Here is a 26,203-nt window from a genome sequence, read left to right as displayed (position 1 = left end):
AATGAGAGTGAAAACTTACAGCAAGAAGATGCCCTAAGGCAACAGAGAGCCCAATAGCCAGGGGTGCTGATCCCGAGATATCATTTCTTCTCCTGTCTGTGGTGGCCAGGACACACAGCACCAGCTGGAAGGTGGCGATGATTTCAATGCCCAGCCCTTGGCCTAAATTGATTCCCTCTGCAAGCTGTAGGGAGACAAGAAGAAGAATTTCATGAGACATTCTGAACCACATTCATTTCAAATGTAAAGTTAAAAACTCACATGATATTAGTTCCTCAGTGAAAATCTCTAGGCCAGTCAGGCAATAGGATTCCTCATATTATTTTTAATTGACCAAAAAGAGAAAATGTACAGTTGAAATACCAGCTGCTGTACTCAAATGCCCCTGTTATAAGCTCTGTAGGTTTAAAGTTATACATATCCTACTCATTGAACTGAATTGTTTTCCCCAAAGTTAGACACTGTAGAAACAGATGACACGTGGCTCTGTTGTCAGACAGCACCAAATCTTCAATAAATACCATGGAAAGAAATATAGGAAGAAAGAGAAGCGGTGAGGTCTATTGGGTAACAGCACAGGTCTGGAAGGCAGCAGACCTAAGTTCTGTTCTTTATTCTGACACTGATTTACTGTGGGAAATTTGGCAAGTGCCATAATTTCTCTCTGCTTTTCTTTCCCCTCTTTTTATCTCATCTGCTTAAATTAATTCTGTAGGACAAGGGCTATCTATTTCTACCAGTTTGTAAAATGTCTGGCTTTGTGGAGGCCCCTGATCTCTGTTGGGGGGGGGGAGGAACAGAATTCTTGCAAGACAAAACTGCCACACAATTGTTGCTGAATCCTTAATCTAAAGCGAAGCAAGTTGTAGGGATGGACCAGCAAAGACAGCCATAGACACAGCAATCTTGTTTCCATGCCAATAAGCAGAACCAACTATTGACATCAATGGTGTTACAGCCCCCACAAAGTTGGCATGTATCAGATCAGGCCCACAATAGCTAGAACATCCCTGAGCAGCAAAATTTGTAGGTTTGTTTAAAGAAAAAACAAAAGAAAGTTGCTCATTAGTTGTGAGAAAACTTGTGCTTAGCACACACATGTGTCATGCAGAATACGTGTAGGATCTTTGTCCTAGTTCTGCTCATTGCTTGCTAAAATGGGCCTGTTTCTGGTCTCTGCTACACTGGTTTAACGCAGGAGTAACTCCACTGAACTCACTGTAAAATGACACTGAAATTGGAATCAGGCCAATGTAAATGAGAAACAAGCCCGCTTTGCGAAGATTAAATCCAATGTCACTATTATCCATAGGTTATCCCATCTGTCATAGTATCTGGATTAAAAAGTGCAAGGCCATACATGACAATAACATATGATGATGACACTGTGACCCATCTGGAACAAGGAAAGAACAGGAAATCATATTTGAAAATCTGTTCTCATGAGATTTCCAGCCTAATTTCCTTAAGAGAAACATTTGGATAACTTCAGACAAGTACCCAGACTTTTGGATGCTTAACAAAATCCTTTGATGTTCACTCCTCACTGGAAACTTTCCTAGTTTTGCCTTGGCTATAGGGCTTTCTCCATTTCTCCAGAGAAACAGTAAAATGACTAGGCAGGAGCCTCAGCTGGCAAAAACCAGCACACAACTCCATGAAAGTCAATGGAATTACCTCAGTTTACACTAGTTGAGGCTTATTAACACAGTTTTACATGTTCCTCATGAAAAGAGTTGGATTGAAAGCCCTACAGTTAGAAATATCTGTGTATTCACAGCAGGCTATTCACACCTGCTGAGTAATGTCGGTTTCAATGACATTATTGCATGATGTGGACACCAGTTCTCTGGGAAATGGATGGAGACAACCAAACATCCATATGAACATTAATATCATTTGGGAGCTACTCATCTTAAATTGGTAAGAACTGATGGCTCAGAAATGAAAACCTACATTTCCCAAGCATCCATACTAAACCTTTAAGTGACACAATCTGGATAATGATACATAGGTCCCCAACTACAGCTGTGGGGACAAATTCTTTGCTGGTGTAAGATCACTGAAGTCATTAATGTCATAGCCACAACTAGATATGACCTTCACATCAAAAGATATTTTTAAATAAATGGCACCTTGAAAAACATCTTTAATCGTTATCTGTGGGAGGCGGAAATAATATTCTTCCTTTCCCCCCCCCTTCCGCAGAACAAAAGAGGGCCCGTGTTCAAAGCGATGTTGAGGTCATTCTCCATGTTAATCAACACTTATTGATGGGCTCTGTGTAATCAAAGAAAACCTGGAAATGTCATAGGAAACCTTTGGCTTTTCCTTTAGCATGTGTTTGTCAGATGCAGTTACATATGGTCTGAGAGGGACATAAATTTTCATTGGAATAGCAAGGTGTGCAGGGCCATGTGCCCAAAGCTTTGCACACCAGAACCAAACATTGGCTGGTCTGCCCTGTTTTTGCTCTGCTCTGTGGGTCAGATGTCAGTAAATATGGTGCAATGGAGATCTGTCTGCCATTTCCTGACGAGTCATTGCAGTCATAGACAAAGCTGTGGTAAGGCAAACTCGGGCCCTGTGGGCACCACGACATGAAGCAATCGGTGGTTGCATCCTAAAAGCCACATTGCACCTTTAGAGCAGACACAAAAGACAGGACTATGCAGCACTTTAAAGACTAACAAGATGGTTTATTAGCACTCATCACCTAATAAACCATCTTGTTAGTCTTTAAAGTGCTGTATAGTCTTGTCTTTTGTTTCAGCAAGACCAGACTAACACGACTACATCTCTATTACTTTGGAGCAGAGACAGCAAGTCACCCTTCTTGGGCTTACCTCCAGGGACCAGCGATAGGGGTGGGTGTGCAAGGCTGGTGGCAAGGCGAAAATGCAGCATACAAGGCCAGGCACTCCCCCTACCGGTCCATCGGTGCAGCCCATTTGTGTGCTGGATCTGGGCCAGCAGGGCCACCCCCCTCCATCCCGTTTCCAGCTGCTATTGGCTGTGCACTCTGGGCTAAGATGGCTGATGATGACAGGCAGGCACCAGTGGCAGCCAAGTTACATGTCGCTTCTGCTGCCCACCCATCAGCCCTTTACTTGCTCCCTTTCTCTGTCCCCTCTGCTTTTCCCCTTCACTTCCCCCCAGTCTGCCTTGCTCCCCCAGTGGGGTACATCCCACTCCCAACGCTCTGCAAAGAACCAATCCCTGGCTGGTGCACTGAGCTCACCAACATTCTGGCCAGCAGGCCCCTTCCTTCCTGCACTGCCTTTTGCTGGGCTGGGGTCCCAGGAAAGCCCGAGATCTTCTGGCCTAAAGGACTGGCCAGGAGGAGCCAAGCCCTGCCTGTGCCAAAGCCCCTTGCTGTGCTGGCTTGGGAAAGACTCTTTGCCCCTAATTTAAACTCTGGAGTGGGGTAGGGAGGTGATTTCCAGCCTGATTCCCCCTCCCTCCCCAACCCTGTAAATGCCACAGAAGTCCCCTGGACAGGGATTTATCATCCTCTTCACCTGCTACCTCCCAGAATCCTGGAACTGCTCTGTCTCCTAGGCAACCTCCCCTGCTGAGACACCGCTCTGTCCAGGCTCCATGAAACCCCTCTGAAACTCCTGCAGTCAGGTTCCCTGGGCCCTGTGACACTGTGAATCTTTAGGGCTTAAGGAGATAGGCTATGTTGGTTGCCTGAAGCAGTCTGGGGATATTAGCTGCCATTCGATACTGCATGGGAAGGAAGGGATGTGTTCTGCAAAGATACAGGCCATATCTTCCTCTTTCCCTGTTGCTAGGAACAGCTCCCTTCCTATCCCTTCCCTCCTGCTCAGTGCCAAAAGGCCGCTGCTGGCCACATTCTGCTCTGAAGCCTGGCAGAAATCTGGGGGAGGGACATGTGACCCTGATTGCCACCCCTGATGTTGTCTCAGGAAGTCAGGGCGCCAGGTACTGTGGGTGTCAGGTCTGTCCCTGGGGTCCCAATTGGGCATGGAGGGCAGAGAGCAGCAGACAGGGAGAGTTGAGTCAATCACACACACACACACACACACACACACACACACACACACACGCTGATGAGGGAGATGTATGGGAACATATGTCTGTGTGCCCTATCCCCATGTGAACCCGAAAGCCTTACAGATAATGAAAAGAATCCAACTACACAGTCGTTCCTTTTACCAGGGGCACAGCGACCTTGATGTTCATTTGAACATTTGCACCTCATAGTTCTGATTGCCATTGAACTTGCTTGAAAGAAAGTAATTTTACTAAGTGTCAGATATTCAGCATAAGGAAAAAGGGTCACCCCAGATTTAACCATCAGGACGCATGCAATGAGAAACATCATTGTTTTCATAGGAACATAGGGTTGTGACATTCAATTACGCATGTCTGCTATCCCACAGCCAGCGTCACCCACCACACACCTGACCCGAGTGTTGATATTGTGGTTGGACTGCATGGGATTTCTACAGCATCAGAGCCCACGTATGACATGCTTTTATTATGAAGTATTCCTTCCTGGACTTTGTAGTGGTCAGCTTATGCTCTGAAATATGATAATCTCTGTGGTGAGGAGAAGAACAGCCCATGTGTCCCCTTTAGCTAAGGCTTTTTGTGGTTTCTACTCAGACCCTTGACAGTTTTTGGCAGGTAAGTTTCCTTTGGTCTTTTAAGCTAATATGCTACAAAGAAAATTAGGAAGAAAGGGAGCTGGATGGGTCTGAGGAGGTGGTAACAATGTGAAGAGCTTGTGGCATCTTAAGCTGAACGTCGAACTTCTTGGAACTCAGCAAAGGCAGTTCCACATCATAAATACCACCCACACGGTCCCACATACAGACTGGCAGTCTCAGCAGAGAGGCCAAGAACTGGGAGAAGATGGAAATTCAGCGAGCCCCTTTTGCTGGCAGGTAGCTCCTCAAAGTTGGGATAAGTCATCAGGGGGCTTGTGGTGCCATTGCTTATGCTGTACATGGCAGGATGTCTTTGGCTTCGATGGATTCTGGGCCTATAGACATTCTGAGCACTATGCTGCACTTGTTAAAAGAAACAAAAAACAGGACTATGTAGCACTTTAAAGACTAACAAGATGGATAGTCCTGTTTTTTGTTTCAGCTACACCAGACTAACATGGCTACATTTCTATCACTATTGTTATAAGAATAAACTCAATCTTCTGAGCAGGTGGGGAGAGGCAAAGGATGTTCTGAGCCCCCTTTTCACCTCACACTGCCCTGAACTGGCCTGTGGCACAAGTTGTAGCAGCCACAGACCTGTTCTAACTTACAGTGACTAGAACAGTCCTCTAGGGGGCACCTTCCATATCCCAGGGATGGCTCCAACACAGCTCCTCCGGGACAGGGGTGCAGGATTCCCCCACATTCAGAGAGCCCTCCATTGCCACGTTAGGGCAGCGTTAAGGTCACTTGGTGCCATTCCAGGAGCATGAATTGACCATTCTGGGGACAAGCATCACTCCCAAAAAACATACAGTAAGCGGTTAATAATTTTAGCTCTTTAAAACTGAAGTCATACAGAGGAAGTGGTAGCCTCACGTTACAGCCCTCTTGTTTTCATTAGGGAGTGATATCCAGGGGAAGGAGCAATATTGTTCAGACACAACACACTTACCTCTTCCTACCAAAACCTTCGACCCTATAAGCCTCACCATTACCCATTGACACAATGGCTTTGCTGAATGCCCTGAACTTTGTTTCTTGAGCATTATTATGTGTTGCTCAGGGACAACACACCTCTCCCTTTCTGATCTATATCATGATCTCTATAATACTGACAACCCTTCATTTACTCCCTGGCCGGGTAGGAGAGGGTGGACTCTAAATAAATCCGTCTTGGCATTCACATGCAGAGCTACAGGCAGCTCTGGGCACTCCCAGCTTAATGTAGATAATGTCCAGAGACAGCTGTTTGTTTTTGCAGATCTATTTTAATATACACTTGGGATTACCTCCCCCACCGTTCAGTTCACAAAGCCCATATTAAGCCTTGGTAAAGGCCAGCAGGTGATGTAATCCGACAGGTTGGTTAAACAGCCCTGCAAAGTTCAATGCACATTTATTGTTCAAACCATGATTACTAGAACTGCTAGTGGAGCGAGCAGAATTCCCTCCCTATGTATGTGTGGGAAATGTACGACAGCCACTTCGCTCATAGTGATGAGAGGTGTCAAAATGTTTGCTCTTTGATTGGCCCCAAACGGAGTTACGGAAGCAGACTTCTTGCTGTTCCTCTTGATGGGCATATTTACCTGATCCATTTCTCTTTCACTTTGAGCAGGAATGTGGGCAATTAATGGCATGTTTTCTTTTGTTCTGTTCTATCGGGGTCTGATATTTATTAGGAGTCTGACTTCAAAACAGAAACAGGTAACAGGAAATTAAACTTTCCCAAGGTAAACCTGACTGTACTTTTCTGGGGGCTTCATATTTCTTGCATTAGGAGCAAAAGTACATCAGGTCAAAACATGATTGCAATGACATGGACAAGACAATAGAAAGGAAATGATCATTTGTTACCTAAGGTGGTTTTATCATGTGGAAATATGTCCCATATTATCCAGTGCCCTTCCAGCTATGCAATGAATTTTATGGGGTTCAATACACTTTTATATAACAGGGGATTGGTTAATTTCTCCTATTCCTTAAAAATATGCAATTTTTTTCAAATGTGCAAATGACCTCTTGCAGAGGGGCTTATCTTCATCTTCCAAGCCTTCTCTTTGTGCCATATTTATGTGTTTTCTCTTAGAGCAGTAATGGGCAACCTAGGTCTGGGAGTGGGCTGCATGAGTGGGCTTCCATCATTGTAGTGGGCCCCAAGATTGTTGTAACCAAGATGGACTCCCAGGATAGGGTAGCTGTGCTAACTATGCTTGTGTACCTAGAATTTGTGGGGGGTGACAAATAAATTGTAGTAGCAATTTGATTGGATGCAGAGGGAACACACGGCTCTCACTGTCAATGTTGTGTGCAATCAGCCCTTCATGTCAGTGCAATGTTGTGTTCTTGCTTTACGTACATGTCACTTTAGCAATACTAGTAATTCCTCCAGCGGAATCTGGCAACCCTGTACATGGGCAATGCTAAACAAAATGTCTCACGGGGGACACACAGACCCCTCGATCAGCAGTTTGCCCACCACTGTCCTACAGTGAAAATTAAGCAATATGGATGGTAGAATTTCATTGACAATATCACTTTTAGTGTCATTCAGTTCTAGAAATTACACATAGCAAAGACCTGTGAGATCTTCCCATAAGCAGTACTTGAATTTTTCTGACAGCATGACTTATCTTGTCTGCTTTTAAGGAATGGGATTTCCATAATTTCTGTAAGGAACTGTTGCATAGTTTCATAGGGTATGTCTACACATCAAAGTTAATTCAGAATAACAGCAGTTATTCCGAATTAACTTCCATAGTGTCTACACAAGCAAACTGCCCCAAAACATGAGCCAGCAAGCCACTGGCAGCCAGCCCTCCACTGCACCCCAGAAGCAGTCTGCCAGCTCCCAGAGAAGGTGACTGCCTACCTGGTCCAGGGCAGAGATCAGGGTGGACCGAACTCAGGTTTGAGGGGATGCCCCCAACGTCCATGATCTCAGCACTAGACAGGGGAATGCAGCCGTCTATGGCAGAAAGCTGCCAGCCTGGCTACCAAAGGCCACATGAGAACCCAGGAGCAGGTTTTCATGAAAATCAAGTTGGTCTGGCAAGACCCACAACCCTGAGCTTCTCCTCCCGCTTCCTCCCCTTGCTTCCCGCTTCCAGCTCCCTTCTCCCAGGTTTCCCCCTCCCCTCTCCCAACCTCATTTCTACCCCAGTTTCGGTCAATAAAGAGAGTTTGTTTTTTACAAGAAATGTGTTTTTATTTTACATCAGGAAGGGGGGTTAGGGAAGGGTAAGTGGAAGGAGGGAGGAATGAGGCCCAAGCCCCCACCAGGGAGGCTCTTAGTGCTCCTCAGGGTGAAAGCTCTCCCGCAGGGCCTCCTGGATACTGACAGCCGCCCGATGGACCTCCCAGATGGCAGCCTGCAGAAAGTGCAGCCAAGCTCACAGCAACACGTCCATGAGAAGCACCAGCGTGCCCAGGGGCAGCTCTGGCTCTGTGTTGCAGAGTGCGGGGAACCAGAGCACGTAGAGACACAAATGCTTTTCTGTCCCTCATCAAGGCAAGCAAGCAAGCAGGGACACCTGAGAACCGGCTGCCCTCAGGGGTGGGGCGGTTGTCCCTTTAAGCACAGGCAGCAGCCACACAGAGACACTCCTGACCTGATGCCCAGCCTGACCTGGTTCTGGCTGGCCTTAAATCCAATTCTGTGTCCAGTCAGTGTGGATGCAGTATTTTGAATTAGCAAAATGCTAATTCGAACTGCATTTTGTGTGTAGACGCGTTAATTTGCGCAAAAGCACCTGTGGCCAATATAGACACACTTTTGCGCAAGAAAGCCCCGATCACCATTTTCTCCATCGGGGCTTTTTTGTGCAAAACACTTTTTTACCTGTCTACACTGGCCCCCTTCAACAAAAGCATTTGCGCAAGAGGGCTTTTTCCTGAGCGGGAGCATCATAGTATTTGCGCAAGAACACCGACAATCTTACATTAGATCGTCAGTGTTCTTGAGCAAATTCAAGCAGCCAGTGTAGACAGCTGGCAAGTTTTTGCGCAAAAGCAAGTGCTTTTGCACAAAATCTTGCCAGTCTAGACACAGCCATAGAGTTTAAGGCTTGAAGTCATCTTAGATGTTACAGTCTGACCTTCCTTGTATCACAGGTAATTAATTTTTCTCTATTTACTCCTATCTTAAGCCCAAAGTCTTTAGTTAGGCCAAAGCACTGTAGTCTTAAGAGACTAACCTGTGTACCACGACTTATTTTCCTATTCTCCCATCTTCACTGCTAGACCCCCCTAGACCATCCTTAACAATTATTTATCCCTTCTTCCACTTACACATAATGAATGTTTATTCTTAAATCCTCAAGTACCCCACATAAAATATAGCTTGCAAAATAACTATATAGGACTATGAGAGTTACTATATTCTTCTATTGTGCTGGGTTTGCTGAAATCCTTAATAATTCTCCCAAACTTTCTTTTAATATGTTTTAGACTGTAAGTTCTGTGTGCCCAGAACCTAGTGCCTTTGCGGCAGTACTACAGCAAATTCATAAATAATAATTCATAGTTTCTTTGCCCTACAGTGAATTCATTCTTTAGTAAGTTAAGTTCAAGAAGCTTCTGGTAACTAGCAGTACACATCCCCATGTTTGTCACCATACACATTAGCTCACCCCATTCCTCTCCCTCCCACTGTAGGTCTGTTCCCTAGTGAACCTTTTCTGCTGCTTTCTCCAGCCTTGTTTGAAATATTCCAAGTGACATAGAGCTCTCTCTACTTCTCTCAGGAGACTGTTTCACAGACATTAACTCTCTCTGGGTATGTCTACACTACCCCGCTAGTTCGAACTAGCGGGGTAATGTATGCATACCGCACTTGCTAATGAAGCCCGGGATTTGAATTTCCCGGGCTTCATTAGCATAAGCGGGGAGCCGCCATTTTTAAATCCCCGCTGCTTCGAACCCCGTGTAGCGCGGCTACACGGGGCTCGAACTAGGTAGTTCGGACTAGGGTCCTATTCCGAACTACCGGTACTCCTCGTGAAACGAGGTGTACCGGTAGTTCGGAATAGGCACCCTAGTCCGAACTACCTAGTTCGAGCCCCGTGTAGCCGCGCTACACGGGGTTCGAAGCAGCGGGGATTTAAAAATGGCGGCTCCCCGCTTATGCTAATGAAGCCCGGGAAATTCAAATCCCGGGCTTCATTAGCAAGTGCGGTATGCATACATTACCCCGCTAGTTCGAACTAGCGGGGTAGTGTAGACATACCCTGTGAGTGTCCTTTACTATGGAGACTAGACACATCCCTCCATAATCTTAACCAGTTCTTTCTACTGATAACCCTTTGTGCCACCACCTTTTGGTGGTGGTGATTCATCTCCCTCCTTTTTATTCATGCCCTTCAAATATCAATACACTGTTAGCGTTGTTAGTCATTATTTAGCCAACCAACTACGTGAACTACGTATAAACTACGTGAAGCTCTATAAATCAATCACTACTGTTCCCCTGCACAACCATTTCTGTTGCTCTTCTCCAAAGCCCCTCAGTTATTTTGCTGATAGAGGATAATTTTCCTCAGAGTGGCACATCTGTTTTCTCCACTAACTCAGGTAACTATGTCCCAACTACAACAATTCATGTTGCTGTTCCAATTGGATATCAGCAGCACTACTCCCTGTCTTAGACTGTACTTAGGGTTTCTATGCACTGTGAAACTATGACAGCATTTTATCCCGGTAGTGTTGGCAGTTTAGGGCATGGGTTGTGGATTAATCAATCCCTCTGTGTGAGACTTATTTTTAAGACTCTGGGATACTGCGGAATCACAGCTCTGAATTCAATGGGGCTGCTCACATGACTGAAGTTAAGGATGTGCTTTGTTGCCTAGTGCTTTGCTGAGTCGGGATTGAAGTGCATTAGTGCCACAATCCAGCAAAACACCTATGTATGTGCACAACTTCAGGCCCATTGAAATCAGTGGGATGAGTTGCATGCATAAAATTGAATGTGCTTAAATGCTTTATAAATCAAACACGGTAAGTTGTTAAAAAGTTATTCATATTATAAAGTTGTCCTTTACATAACAATTCACATTTAGCTTTGTTTGATAAACAACAGAAAAAGTGAAAAAAATGAGTAGTCCTGTAGCACTTTAGAGACAAACATTATATATATCTATAGATAGACAGAGATAGTATCATGAGCTTTCATGGGCAAAACCCACTTCCTCAGATGAGACAAAATATATATATATATATATATATAGTATCATGAGTTTTCAATCTGAGAGTGGATTTTGCTCACAAAAGCTCATGATACTGTATAGATATAGATATTGTTAGTCTCTACAGTGCTACAGAACTACTTGCTGGGTTGTTTTTTTTTAAATTACAGACTTGCACGGCTCCCCTCTGAGATTTTAAACAGAAAAAGTGGTGAGTCACCATGAGTTGAGTATTTAATGATATTAAATCCCAAGCAGTTGGATAATTATGTTAATAATTGGCTTCTCTATGCACTTCTGGGAAAGAGCTCAAACCACTTGACAAGCACAAATTCATTTACAGCATCCCTGGGAGACACCCATTACATGGCTGGATTTGGTTTATCTAGTGCACGTTGTTACAAATCTATGGGTAAAGTGAGACATAGATGGCTGTGTCTAGACTGGTGTGATTTTGCGGAAATACTTTTAACGGAAAAGTTTTTCAATTAAAAGTATTTCCGCAAAAGAGCATCTAGATTGGCATGGATGCTTTTGTGCAAAAAGTGCTTTTGTGCAAAAGCATCCGTGGCCAGTCTAGATGCGATTTTGCGCAAGAAAGCTCCAGCAGCCATTTTCGCCATTGGGACTTTCTTACACAAAAAAATCCTTCCCTGTCTACACTGGCCCTCTTGCTCAAGAACACTTGTGCAAGAGGGCTTTTTCCTGAGCGGGAGCGTCAAAGTATTTGTGCAAGAAGCACTGATTTTGTACATTACAAAGTCAGTGCTCTTGCGCAAATTCAAGCAGCCAGTATAGTCAGCTGGCAAGTTTTTGCGCAAAAGTAGCTGCTTTTACGCAATATCTTGCCAGTCTAGGTGCACCCAGATGGGTTTAAGTGGGTTTTTTGTCTAACTCCACACAACTGGAATATGCACCAAAGACCACTAAAGTCAATCAAAGCCGTTGCAGAGACTTCATTTGGCTTGGGATCAGGGTGTCATTCAGTGATGGAACCTGGAGAAGAATTTGAGGGCATAACTTTCTGTCCTCTGCCAGACCCTCTCTCCCACTAAATACAGATGAAAGAATTCTAGACACTAGCCTAGGTGGTTCTCTAAGCAAAACAGCCATCTTCCATTCTTTGGCTAATAGACAACTTCAGCTAATAAAACCCAATCACCCTCTCCACGCTATGGTGAGAAACTAGCCACTCCTTTTGTGTTACAGGGCCAGACATGCTATAAAGAAAAGAATGATGGCTATGTTTATATTAACCAACGTATATAAATCTAATGTATGTGGCCAGTGACAGACAGTAAATGTCAATGTATCCACAGGTCTTTCATTAAGCATCACCAGATGGAGGCAAAGCATCTCATTTACATTTAACCTTTGTATAGTCCCTGTGGGAAAGTTTCCTTGTGAAATGATTTTTGATTTTGTATTTGGAAATAAATGAGGAGGGTTGTCTTTTTTTTTAACTGAATTAAACCTGAGTAAACAAATCCTTTTTAGAAACACGTTTGGAGCACTTAATCATACAGATACATTATTTGTTACCTCTTTCATAGGCAACCATGGGAGAGATTGACTTGAAATGAGAATTGGGTCTCAACGTACTCTTTGTGCCTGTGACGATCTCCTCCTGTATGTTGACCCTAGAATAATGATCTAGCTTTGTACAAACACCACAGTGTGGTTACTTGAGGATTGCCTTGACGTACCAGCAGTTTTACATTTCTAAACCCAAACTCCAATGAAACGGTGAAAACTTTCACAGAACTAAGGGGTTCTTCAGAGACTTTTCAAGCCTGAAGTAGTTTATACATTTAAACTGCACTTTCTGAAGGTAAAAAGTGTCCATCAACATTCAGACTAGGCCTCTGGAGTGAAGGCAGTAACTTCTGCTCTCTCTGACTGATCATCAAGAGAGAAGTGACACCAGACAAAAGGGCTAAGGACCAAATGCTTTCTCCATTACCGCCATGCCATCCCTGGCTATTCTATTCAGGTTCTCATTTGGCCCTCATCCCTGTATATTATCTTTAGATTAATCAGAAAGGGATCAGGAAGGGAGCATGGGAGGGAAGATGAGCAGCAGCAGTAATAAGGTAGCTGTGTTGCTAGTTGGGGGAATCCAGGAGGCTGGGTGTCTGAGGTGTAAACCAGTGATTCCTGCAGGCATACATTATTTTCCTGGTAGGATTTCTAGGCCACATCCCCCAACCCAAGTGGTAGAGCAGAGACCATCACCTCTTTCAGGAAGTATAACTTTGTTGAGTTTTTCCCCTCCCACTCACTGTACTGACTTGTCTATTCGTTTTCCTGTTGGAGATAGAGGACAGGCTCTATGTATTTGATTTAATGGAATCATAGGTTGTCCTCAACTCACATTTGATTGTCTTCAGTGAATGCCACCCACTTACCATCAGCTCAGTTCTGAATTTCAATGTGATGATTTATTTTTTGTTAGGATTTTCTTTTTAAAAGACCTGGTACTAAAGTTTTGCTCCCATTCCCACTTGTGTAAACCCAGAGGGGATCTTCTGAGTTCTTGTTGCTCTTGCTGTCATATTATTATTCCTGTTCGTGTGGTGGCAGCACCTTGGTGTGCTTGTCACAGACCCAGATCCTATTGTGCTAGGGGCTGTACAAACACAGAACCTCAATTATGAAACCAATCCCAGGGAGCTTATAATCAAGATGGAAAGCAAGAGAAACAGGTAGAGATAGTCCAATAGGGCAGCACAAAGAAACAAAGAGTCAATTTTGAATTTTTAAAATAAATGTCCTTGATCAAAAATGAAATTCGTACCATGACTTTTTAAAAAAAAAAATTCTGGCATGACAGATTCCTAAAATGGCTAGTGAAGATCACTTTTACATTTTGGATTTTTTTTCAGCTTTTTATCAGCCTCTCGGTATGGCCTATTGTTATCTAGTGTTTCCAGTTATGCTAGAAAGTGGGAATGCAAACACTCATTCATTATGAATCACTGTGAAAAAAAATCAGGAAGCTTCTAGATGAGAACAGGAAATTTTCTAGAGCTGTTTTTTCCTTCTTTAAAATTTGTGAACTAATTCAGTGCTTCAGGGGAGGGTAAGGCTGGGAAGAGAGATTGCCATAGTTTTGTTCTTCTACAACTCTGATTCACTCAGGATCGATACCGACAGCCACTTTTCATGCCTAGTGAAAGATGCCAAACCAAGAATTCTAGAAAGGGACATTAATTCCTTATTGACAAAATGGGAAGGGTAGTGGCAGAGACATTTTCCTTACGAATCCTATCGGACCCATCTCAACTTTAGAATAAAAAACTAGAACAGAAAACAAATTCCACCAAAATGTTAATGATGGAGATTGGGGTCAAGAGGAGAAAGTCCTGGTTTTTCACTGAGGGCAAATAATCATCAACTATGTGCTAGACAATTCTACTCACTCTTAACTTGCAGTGACTTCTTCAAGGGCTTAAAAAGATTATATATTTCCTCTTAATAGCCTGAAAAAACTCCGCTCCACTGCTGCTATTTCTAAATAGCTCCTCCCCAGGGCCATTCAAACTAATTACTCCCTAGAGTTTTCTGGACTCTAATTGAGGTAGCACATCCACATTAGGAGAGCCTGCCTCAGACTAATTTTGAGGCTTCCCTGTAGTGTAGATGTGCTATTTCAAAATAAGGTATTTCAGAGTATTTTTTTCAGCATAGCTTATTCTGAAATAAGTGGATTCAAAAAAGGGTTCAAAAAAGAGTTAGATTTATGAAGGTTAGGTCCATCAATGGCTATTAGCCAGGATGGGTAGGAATGGTGTTCCTAGCCTCTGTTTATCAGGAAATGGGTGACAGGAGAGGGATCACGTGAGGCTTGCCTGTGGTGTTCCCTCCCTCTGGGGCATCTGGCATTGGCCACTGTCGGCAGACAGGATACTGGGCTAGATGGACCTTTAGTCTGACCCAGTATGGCCGTTCTTATGTTCTTAAATGTGCAGTATAGATGTAGTGATAAGACTATTTCATAAGTAAGGTAGAGAGAAAAGCTAGGTGAGGTAACAACTTTTATTGAACCAACTTCTGTCAGTGAAAGAGGCAAGCTTTCAATCTAACTCGGAGCTCTTCTGCAGATCTGGGAAAGAAATTCAGATGCTAGAATATATTCTGTTCCATCTTGTATTTAGTTGTGACACTCCGCACATCTTTTCCACACTTGAAAAAGAGCTCTCTGTAATCTCTACATCTTGCCTCTTTCACCAACAGAAGTTAGTCCCAATAAAGATATTCCCTCACCCACTATGTTTCTCTAACATCTGGGACCAACACAGCTATAACATCACTCCAAAAAATTATAAGTGTAGTGTCTTTTACCAAAAGGGGTTTCAAAATACATATACTGAGTGTGACTGGAGAAATGGTCTGAGGTAAATAGGATGAAGTTCAATAAGGACAAATGCAAAGTGCTCCACATACAGAATGGGAAGTGACTGTCTAGGAAGGAGTACTGCATAAAGGGATCTAGGGATTACAGGGGACCACAAGAAAAATATGAGTCAATAGTGTGACCCTGTGTCAGAAAAAGGAAACATGATTCTGGGATGTGTTAACAGGAGTGTTGTGAGCAAGACACAAGAAATCTTTCTTCCCCTCTATTCTGCATTGATTAGGCCTCAGCTGGAGTATTGTGTCCAGTTCTGGGCACCACATTACAGGAAAGATGTGGAAAAATTGGAGAAGGTCCAGAGAAGACCAACAAAAATTATTCTCCCATGATCTGTGTTGTTATATTACAGAGCCCTTCCAGTTCTAGTATTCTGTGATTCTGTGATTCTATGACTTGCCCATCACAGAGAGTACATGACTTTTGTGTCAGGAGGGAGCAGTTCTGTTGATTCAGAAACACTCATCAATAATTTTTAGGTGGGGAAGAAAAAAATAACTTCTCCAAGTGGAGCTACAACTGGACTCCAAAAAAGTAACATAGCCAGGAAATAATGGCTCATTTTTGTGTTCTTCCTAAATTAACTATAACATTTACCCCGGTTGTATGTCTCGTTCAAAATATGGCTCTTTTCTCACTATGGAAACAAATTACCAACATAGCAACAGTATAGTTTTAAAACAAATAATTGTTCTTGTTCTCTATCTTAAAGTCACCCCCACCTCTTGGATGGAATGCTTTTAGCTACTATTCTAGTATAAAGGTCAATTAAAAGACTGAGGGTATGTCTAGACTACATCCCTCTGTAGCCAGAGGGATGTAAATTAGACATACCGACATTGCAAATGAAGCGGGGATTTAAATCTCCCACGCTTCATTTGAATAAAAAGGGCTGCTGCGTTTTGCCGAGTCAGCAGTTTGTCAGCAAAAAGGGGCTGTCAAGATGGGGATTGGGCAACAAAGAAAGCTTTTGTCGGCCGATCCCTTATGCCTGAATGCGAAGGATGAGTCCATAGTTCTCTTCATCCCCCTGTAAATCTCAAAGAGCTCTACAAATGATATATTGAATGTAAGGATCATTTTGTCCTTCACTGAAACACAGCTACCTCTGGAGCGCAATACAGAAACTACAGTGTATGTTTAATAGTTATATTAAATGAATATAACTATTAATATAATATAACAACACAGCAGGCTAGGGCAGCAAGAGGAAAAGAACACTGTGTGAAACCACTGGGGGAATTTAATAGGCAGAATGTAATGACTTATCTTGAAATTTGACCAGGGCCAAAAGACTAAAGTCTTTGTCTTATAAACAGTGTTATGCCCTCTATAATACCTGTAAGAAGTCAAGACCTTAGACGAATGTGTTATTTCTCCCATTGGCATGTCTAGGAGTCCAATATTCCATAATATGATGCTAGCTCAGCGGAAAAAGTGTTGCCTATTTAATCATATTCATCAACTTTCAAAAACACTGGGGGTTTTTTTGTTAGTCCCACCAACCCAATTTTTGACCCAGTCTGATTTTATTTCTTTTCAGATTGGATGAGATCACAGTCTGAGGGTGCGGTTATAATGAAAGAGGGAAACAGGAAAAACTGAATCACCACAGCAAAACATATGAATCTTTCTACTATACACAGAAGCCACTCTTGGCACATTGGTTATAGCATAGCTCTGATCTTTCTGAGGCTTTCTCAAATCTATGGTTAGAGCTGTGTGAATGCTATTAGATTGGGGTTTTGTTTTGGGGGGGTTTGGTGATAGAACCCCCCCAAAAATTGTTTCTGGTCCACCAAAAATAAATATTTTTGATGAAGAAAAATGCAACTAAAGTTTGGTGCAAATCAAACCATTTCATTTCATTTTCAAGGAAGTGTATTTTTTAAAACTCTTCAAAAAAGACAAGTGAAGTAAAATTCAACCCAAAAAGTCATTTGACATTGAAAAACTGGAACAATTTGTTTAGAAAAAGTCAAAACAACTGTCAGCCTCGGCAAATCAGTGTAGCATCAAGACACCACCATTTATTCCCATCTGAGAGTTACTTGCACCGAGCATGTGTGGATAGATTTGTTCTGTAATGCCAAAGTCCTGGGGAGGGTATGAAAACAGTGGTTACTGTCAAACACAGATCTTGCTGTGGTGAAGAGCTAATGTTGTGGTGAAGCACCCGCCTTCCTTTTTTGGGCAGGTTTTGTATTCATTTCTAAGCCTAGTTAACCAGACAATATCGAGCATTTTTGCATCCTACTTTGTACATTTGTGCTTCTGCTATTGCTGATTCTTCTGTGGAGCATGGCTTACTTGTCTAGGGGTGTGGCAGAGGGACTACCCATTAGAGGAAAAAGTCCAAGGCTCATTCCAGGATCACCAAGCAGTGAAGTCCACACAAAAGAACATCTTTATTAATGTGCTCCACAATATCTCCAAATACATTGAATCCAATTCTGTTCTGGCTTTGGAAAAAAATTGCCTTTATATAGTCAATTTGTGTCAGTCTACTGCATGCTCCCTTAAACCATTGTACTTACTGTACTTATTGTTCTTGTTTTTTCTCCTCCACTAGATTCATCTCCTCTAGTACTCATGTTTGTTTTCCTTGCTTTAAATTCTTTTTTTCCCCCATTTACTTTAAGGCAGAATTATCTCTAGTTTTCCAAACTTGATGAAAGGTCTTTCAGAACAAGCAAGGAGCTTGCTTGCTAAGCTTCACAGTGGTGTTTTCAGAAGCTGTGCTAAGTATATAGAGCCACATAAAGGGGAGTAAATTATGAATTCTCGAAGCAGTGCACAATCTTATAATTTCAGCAATAGGGGAAATGGGCCTAAAATGGGTTTAACATATTTTACTACAATCTGATAGAAGTGTTGAGATAATCACTGCAAGGCAGAAAATATCTTTGCTTCAGCAGTCATCTTACCACATATCAGTTGCCTCTTGCCTGCTTTCCATTAACTCAAGCACGTTATTGGCCATGAATATCTGTTTAGTGGAACTAAATTACATGTTAACAATCTACACATCTGCTTCAAACAGCATAGTCAGGTACATTCGAAGGCCAAGCCGTTGACTCAACTCTTACAGTTTTACTATGTGGAAACTACTACGGAGTAAAAATCAGAAATTATCCAATAAAAAAAGAAGCAATATGATGGGAAAAGAAGCCTCCTTCCAATTGCAAGCTGTTACATTTCCTGTGTTAGCACTGTGTCCTGGTTAAGGACTGACACGGGTGGGCCTGATATTTAGAATTGCACACACACCTTTTCTCTTACTGTCTCTCAGCATTAGTGTCTGGGTGAATTCCTGAAAAATGAAATACATGTATTTCCCTTGAGGTCAGTGGCTTTTGTATTAGGTCTTTTTAATGTGGTTATGATGTTGGTTCCCTTTAACGCCATGCAGTCCCTAAGGGCATGTCTACACAAGGAAATTATTTCAAAATAACTTTTTTCAAAATAACTCCTGAAATAACTATTTCGAAATAAGTTTATTCCCTGAGGAAAGAACATAAGAACATAAGAATGGCCATATTGGGTCAGACCAAAGGTCCATTTAGCCCAGTAGCCTGTTTGCTGACAGTGGCCAGGGCCAGGTGCCTGGAGAGGGTGGACCGAAGACAATGATCAAGCGATTTTTCTCCTGCCATCCTTCTCCAGCCTCTGAAAAACAGAGGCCAGGGACACCATTCCTACCCCCTGGCTAATAGCCTTTTATGGACCTAACCTCCACGAATTTATCTAGCTTCTCTTTAAATTCTGTTATAGTTCTAGCCTTCATAGCCTCCTCTGTCAAGGAGTTCCACAGGTTGACTAAGGAGGAGTACAGATTTCAAAATAACCAGCCTGTTATTTCAAAATAAGCAGCTTGGTAGTGTGGATGCTTATTATTTTGAAATAAGGGGTGGCTATTTTGAAATAACTCCCTAATGTAGACCAGGGCTAAAAGTAAGGCTTTTCAAAGAAGGTCAATACTTTCCCCTGCACTCTCCACTCACTTTCTCTGTACCCTTGTATTGCTCTTGGGATATTTTGTTACAGTTGTTACCCACTTGGGTATGTCTACACTGTACGTTTATTTCAGAATAAGATATTTTGGAATAAAAACTCCCAAAATAACTATTTTGAAATAACACGTCCACACTATAGGGAAGCTACAAAATTAGTCGGAGGCAGGCTCCCCTAATGTGGATGCTCTATTTTGATCTAGAGTCCCAGGAAGCACTGGGAAGTAGTTACTTCCAATGGCCCTGGGGAGGAGCTATTTTCAAATAGCAGCAGGGGAGCATCTACACTACTGCTATTTCGAAATAGCAATTTTGAAATAGGTGTTATTCCTTGTGAAATGAGGATTTATTATTCTGGCATAAGAAGCCTGTTATTTTGAAATAATTTTGAAATAACGGGCTTGCTGTGTGGATGCTACCCTTCCTATTTCAAAATAGCGCTGTAGTGCAGACATGCCCTTAGAGAGAGAAGAATAAGTCTGCTCTACAACCTTATCTAATAGCCAGTTGGCTTTTAGTTTCTACATTAGAGGCTCAGACACTGAGCTCCAGTGATCCCAGGTTCAATTCCACCTGTTGGTGTTACATCTGTGCTTTTTTTAGAGGAGGCTCATAAAAAATGAAAATTTGACCCTAATATAATGTGATGAGGTTACAACAAAAACGACTCCTCCTGAAACTGCAGCCCTAAAAGTCCCGTCTCTTGTTTCTACACAGTCACATTCATGTGCTCTTTCTTTCCCTCTGAAAGCTGGGTATATTATGAGTTCTGTCCCTTCCCTATTGTACTGCAGTTAAAGGGGACAGGACTGTACAGAAGCAGATGTATACTGTTTCCTATTATTACTCTGAGGTTTGAGGTATGTTTTTCCCATGTGACCGGTTCTGAAAACCTTCTGGTCAGGGCAGCTGCTGTGTTCTTTTTCCCTGCACAGAATTTCGCTGCCCAGCCAATCTGGGCTTGCCAGTGGGAAGTGAATAAACCCTTTTTCCTTTCTATTTCTTTCACAGGGAAAACAACAGCTGCTGCTCTCCCCCATCTCCAGGGAGATGCCTCCACTGAAACTCTGGCCAAAACATTTAGCACCGAATGAAAAAAATCATTTTTTTTCTGAGCATTTGACAATGAAGACCACTGATACCCATGTTTGGGATGATACTCGGGCATCATCTTACGGAAGTCCACTAACTGCAGAATGCGGGTGTTGACCAATGTCCTGGGGGACATGGTCATATACGAGTCTAGAGACATGAAATATCATTGTTTCCCCTAAAAGCACAAATTCCATTGAATTCCACTGAGTTCCTGTAAAGTTTCAAAAGACTTCCTTCCTGCTGGCCAGATGGAATTTTTAAGGCTCTTGGGATAAAAGCAACTCCCAAGGAAGCCAATGGCAAAACTACCATTGATTCCACCTGGGTACTTTACATATGTAATTAGATTTGGCTGGCTGGGAGAGCTATAGGAGTAAAATATTGGCTTATGTAGGAAAAATATATACCGTATTTTCCGGCGTATAAGACGACTTTTTACACTAAAAAACATCCCCCAAAAATCGGGGGTCGTCTTATACGCCGGGTATAGAACGTACCTGTGCTGATACTGGTCCCCAACACGGTGCTCGGGGCTGGCCCCGGGCACATGGCGCACGGTGAGCACCGGCGGGGGGAGCGCCGGCCCCGGGCGCGCTGCGCTTGGCGGGGGGAGCGCCGGCCCCGGGCGCACAGCGTTTGGCGGGGGGAGCGTCGGTGCTTGGCACGGGGAGCACCGGCCCTGGGCGCGTGGCGCTTGGCGGGGGGAGCGCTGGCCCTGGGCGCGTGGCACTAGCGGGTGGGGGCACCGGCCCCGGGCGTGCAGCCCTCGGAGGGGGCACCGGCCTCGGGCGCATGGCTATGGGGGGGGCCGCCCCCGGGCGTGCAAGTACGATAAATCAAATCTGATGTTATTAAATGGTGTTGCCTCGGAAGGGGGGTAGTCTTACACGGCGAGTATAGGCCAAAACCTATGTTTTAACTGGAAAATTAGGGGGTCGTCTTATACGCCCAGTCATCTTATACGCCGGAAAATACAGTAGTTCCTGATTTTGTGGTCTGTTTAAAAGCTGAGGCCACATGCCCAAGTGGAGGACACACTTTTTCTAAAGGGATGGTTGCTTTCCCAGACAGCCCGTATTTGCTTTATTAGCCCTGTATGATTTTCTTCCCTGCCTTCTTGTCATTTCTGCACCATCTTCTGAATTTCCCCCCGCCTCCCTGACACCTTCTCTTCAAGGTCCATAGACCCCTTGCCTGCACCCAGTGTATATAATCCTTGTAACTTGGAGGTAGTCAAAGAAACAAGAGGGGTTTTGACTAGTGTCACGTACCCACTCTACAGAAGTCCAGATTCAGGGCTCTGAATTTTAGGGTGAACCAATGTGCAAGAGTTTTATGGCTGCCCAGTGTGCAGATGAGGAAATCCAAATTCTAAAACTCTGGGAAACAGACCACCCGCATTTAATGGCAGCTGGCAGCTAGGTGTTTGCAGGAGCCTTCTTTGGTTACTTCATGTCCCATGTGTTTCACTCCTGCATGGTCTAGTTCCCCCTGGCACTGGTTTCACAGGGAATGAGTACATACCATTTTTTAAATCCTGATCCAAAGCCCACTGAAGTCCATGGAAAGACTCTCATTGTTTCCCCTGGGCTTTGAGTCAGACCCATAATTATTATCCAAATTTAGAAGCTGAGTGGATAGATGGATTATCAAATTCCTGTATCCACAGATTCCAGAAAGGTAAACAAGCAACCTATATTGGAATAGAACATGAAGACTGACGACACCCAATTTTAGTCTGGAGTAATGAATTAAATATCAACGTTCACTATATTTTTCATAATATTAATTGTAGTTGCCTATGACTCCACAGTATGTTAAACCACTCTACATTGTTTGTTCATTTCATACTCCCTGACTTTTTTGTTTGTTTCTCTTTCTTCTAAAGGAGTTACTTATAGTAAAATCACATTCTGATCAAACTCTTCACTTGCAAATATGCTCCCTCAATTAAACTGGATGCTGAATATTAATGTCACAAACTGCAGCTTAATTTTTTTATATGGGCGGGAACAGCCAGAAGATGTGAAATAAATGCACTTTATACAACCAGATCGAGTAACTAGCCATAAGGGAAATCCCAGCTTTAATATTCTTATAGGTAGCACTAACAAGGTATTTGTGGTTATGTGACTGAAACTGAAAATAGGTTCCTTCTAAGCCAGACAAATGCTTAAAGATATGTGTATCCATTTAGATGCCACTCTGGCCAAATGCCAACCTTTTAAGGAGGAACAGCTGCATTTAAATGATCGGAGCAGCTTTAATGAAATGCCTGTCCACAGTCACACAGCCAAAAAAACATCTGGTTGTAAAAGTGTTGAATCCAGGGTGCCTTCATAGACAGTTGCCTCCCCGCCTCACGAACAGTGCAATTCACAATTCGACATTTCCATATGTCTGTTTATGAATAAACAAAAACACAAGTGGCAGCTATGACTCTATATCAGAGAGCAAATCTGCACCAAGAGCATTTCATTGTAGAGTTTTGACCACAGGGTTTCATTTGCTACCGATCTCTCCTGCCCCTACCCCTTTTCCCTCTTTTTCTCTCTGTGGTTACTTAGATTTGTACCAATGTTCTTACACAGCATCCTAGCTGGCCTTATCTGAACCCCTAATCTGACAGCCTCCCAGAGTAACCTGAACACAATACAAATGTACATCCATCACCAGAACCAGGCACGTAGCCTGAGATTTTCAAAGTCTGCTAAGGAATTCGAACACCCAGTTACCAATCATTCTAAATGAGAATCGGGCATCTAAAAATCATTAGGTAGCATTGATTATCTCATGCTTGACACAGAAAAGCAAACACAAACATAATGTGATTCCAGTAATCACAAACACACAACCTTGATTCAGGGGAAAGAGGACCATTCTTTGATCTCTGTCTTACAGAAGATGCTAACTAACCGAGTTAGTCTGTACAGGATAAACAGAAAAACAACACATGGTCTGGTAGCACTTTATAGACTAACAAAACATATAGATGGTATCATCAGCTTTTGTGGGCACAGCCCACTTCTTCAGATGACTGGAGTTTATAGAAGATGGTTTAGCTATCCTTAGGATTATAGGAGTAGCTGTGCTACCAAGTGACCGTATAAGCCTTAAACAGTTGATCCTATGGCAACTGAAGTCAAGGCAAAGGTGTCCATTGACTTCAGTGGGTTTTGGATTAAACCTCTTTTAAACACAGTTTTTTGCACTTCTTGAAAGTGAAAGAGAAAAGCTTATCTGCTTACCGCATTGAGTCCAAGGGAGTTGTTTGGAAGAGACGAAGTGACTCCCGAAAGAATCGCCGTGGCCACCACGGCCCCTAGGCACTGTGCAACAATGTACATGAAAGCCTTAAAGAGGCTGATCTGACAGCTCAGCAGAAGACCCAGGGTCACCGCCGGGTTCAGGTGCGCACCGCTGATGTGACCCACACTTTGTGCCATGGTGGCAATAGCGATCCCAAAAGCCAGAGAGACTTTTACATTGTCTTGAGTGGCTGTTGCTGTTTTGTTGCCGACTACAGGAAAATTGAAGCCCAGTGCTGAGCCGATGCTGATAAAAATAAAGAGGCTCATGGCTAAGAACTCAGCCACTACTGCCCTCCAAAACATTTTCTTTTTGAATTCACTAGCCATCTTCTCTCTCTCTCTCACACACCCTCCCTTCCCCTGCTTGATATTTTTCTTTTGAGGTCTGAGGAGAAAGCTGAAGAAAAAACAGAGTGCTTGGATTATTTATAGGGCTTTGGGTGGTCTGTAGGAGGAAAGGGGTGTTACACAAAAGGAGGAAAGAACATCTACATAGATTGATGTAAGGCAGTACATGCGTGCCAAAGTTTTTTCTTCTCTACTTTTTTTTTCCTCTTTTCCCCTCCCCTCAGAAACTCCGATCTCTGCTGCTGTTTTTAAGAGGCTTTTTAAAATCCTTATAAAAGAATGTGTAGGGGGTGCCCCAGAAGTTTTACCATCATTTGGTTACCCTCTATGTGGTCATTGAGCATGCAGATTGGGCTTCAAGGTTTTACAGGATTTCTCTCTCTCTTTGGACTCAACCAAAAGGTATCTGTGCAGGATTGTGTTTTAATTGCTCTCAGTTACAGCAGAGGCAGGCTGCGAAAGTGGATAAATAATAAAACTGACAGCTAAAAGTGCTCTCTAGAGACTGTAAAGATCACACTGTATTTCATTTTAAATCAGGCACTGGTGTCAATCTATAAAGACTCTATAGTTTGTTTCAGATCCCAAGGGGGTTTTATGGTGTCAATCTGGAAGAACTTCACTGAAGTAATTTGGAGGCTTTATACATGTCTAATTATGATCAGAAAGTCTCAGAGGGATAGCTGCGTTAGTCTGTAACTTTAAAAACAACGAGTAGTCCTGTGGCACCCTAAAAACTAACAAAGATATATATAGTATCACGAGCTTTCATGGGCAAAATCCACTTCATCAGGTGAGCTGGAGAGGAATAATAGAAACCCAGATATTACACATTTATGTATATATTTATATATATTATAAATTGTAGAATTTATAATGCATAACTATATGATCAGAAATAATTCTACTGCAGACAGTGGAGCTATTCTGGTTTTTACCGGTGTAATTGAGATTAGAATCTGGCCCCAAATAAAATATGTGTGTGTGTGTGTTGCACTTGTCATTTATGTGCATGTGCCATTCATATATATTTACAAATAGCCTATATACTATGCACCCATTTTATTATGTTCTTGTAACAACTATTAGGGTCTCTCAAGTCTTCCCCTGTTAACACCCCTATTCTCAGTAAATAAGCACAACGCTGGAGTACTTGCCCAAATCCTGCAGTGAAAGTTGTATGCAAACTTTTCTTTAACCTCCGTCTTCCAGAGGGCAGCTGTGCTGGTTGTCACCACGGCGACTGGCTTCTGCTGTTGCAGATAAACAGTACTGGCCAGAGAGGAAGATGAAAACGATGTGCTTTATTTTGCATGCAAAATTAATCTTGCAAAGGTGCCAAAACATCTTTAAGTGCCAAAGGTCTAAGAGCCTCAGTTGTTGCCGCCTTAAAACCCGTGCAATTTCATTGGCTTACCTCCCCTGTGTTATCAGATCTGTGTGCACTTTAAAGGCTGGCAATTCATTGTTCTCTAAGTCAAAGTATCTTCATTTTTCAAACACTGGCTTCAAAGTTCCTATGTGAGCTGATCCAAATTCAGGGGTGGGGAAACAGTTCTTAGAGCATGAATAAATTTAAAATCAGCCTGATTTTTTCCTTCTTCTTGGAGACGAAAAAAAAAGTTTACCATTATTATTATGTATTGCTATGAATTTATAATTCTACCTACTTGCCATTTGAGATTTTAAATTCACACAGCATGTACTATGGGTATGAAAAAAGAAAAAAAATCTGACAGATACACACAGAGCTAATGTTATGAAGTCACGGAGATTTTTATAAAGATATTCAGTTCTTTTCAATTTAATTTCATGTAAAATCAAAATCCAGGTGCTAACCTGTTTGCAATCTATTGTGCTATGTTCTTATACTTTCCGTTCAGCAGATGTGCTTGGTTTTCTTTACGACAGGCTTTATACACCTACAAAATATATCTGCACCAGTGAAACAAAACAGCAACAACAAAGAAAAAGGACTGCTACCACAATGGAGGCCAGAACCCCGAGATCTTTAAATGGCCCTCAAAACACTGCATGCCCCAACTCCACCCTTTCTGCCCAAAGCCCTGCCCTTTCCAGGAGCAAAGAGCCAGGCACTCCCCACCTTGCTCAGGGGCAATTCTGTCAGTCCCCTCAGTATAATAATAATACA

General features: G+C 42.8%; 1 protein-coding gene and 1 pseudogene across 1 annotated transcript in view; one reads left to right on the top strand and one right to left on the bottom strand.

Moving 5' to 3' along the window:
• AQP1 (aquaporin 1 (Colton blood group)) overlaps window positions 1-24,254 on the bottom strand; it is a 29,631-nt gene extending 5,377 nt beyond the window's left edge. The window contains exons 1-2 of the mRNA XM_006120584.5: window positions 23,641-24,254; window positions 20-184 (exon numbers count right to left, since the gene is read on the bottom strand). Of these exons, the coding sequence (XP_006120646.1) occupies window positions 20-184; window positions 23,641-24,030 (555 nt within the window). The 5' untranslated portion in view covers window positions 24,031-24,254. The remainder of the gene's footprint in view (window positions 1-19; window positions 185-23,640) is intronic.
• LOC149525461 (uncharacterized) overlaps window positions 24,218-26,203 on the top strand; it is a 34,141-nt pseudogene continuing 32,155 nt past the window's right edge.

Source organism: Pelodiscus sinensis, chromosome 2 (assembly GCF_052426305.1).
Source record: "Pelodiscus sinensis isolate ZL-2025 chromosome 2, ASM5242630v1, whole genome shotgun sequence".
Classification (NCBI taxonomy): domain Eukaryota; kingdom Metazoa; phylum Chordata; order Testudines; family Trionychidae; genus Pelodiscus; species Pelodiscus sinensis.
This window is presented reverse-complemented; position numbering and strand designations above follow the sequence as displayed.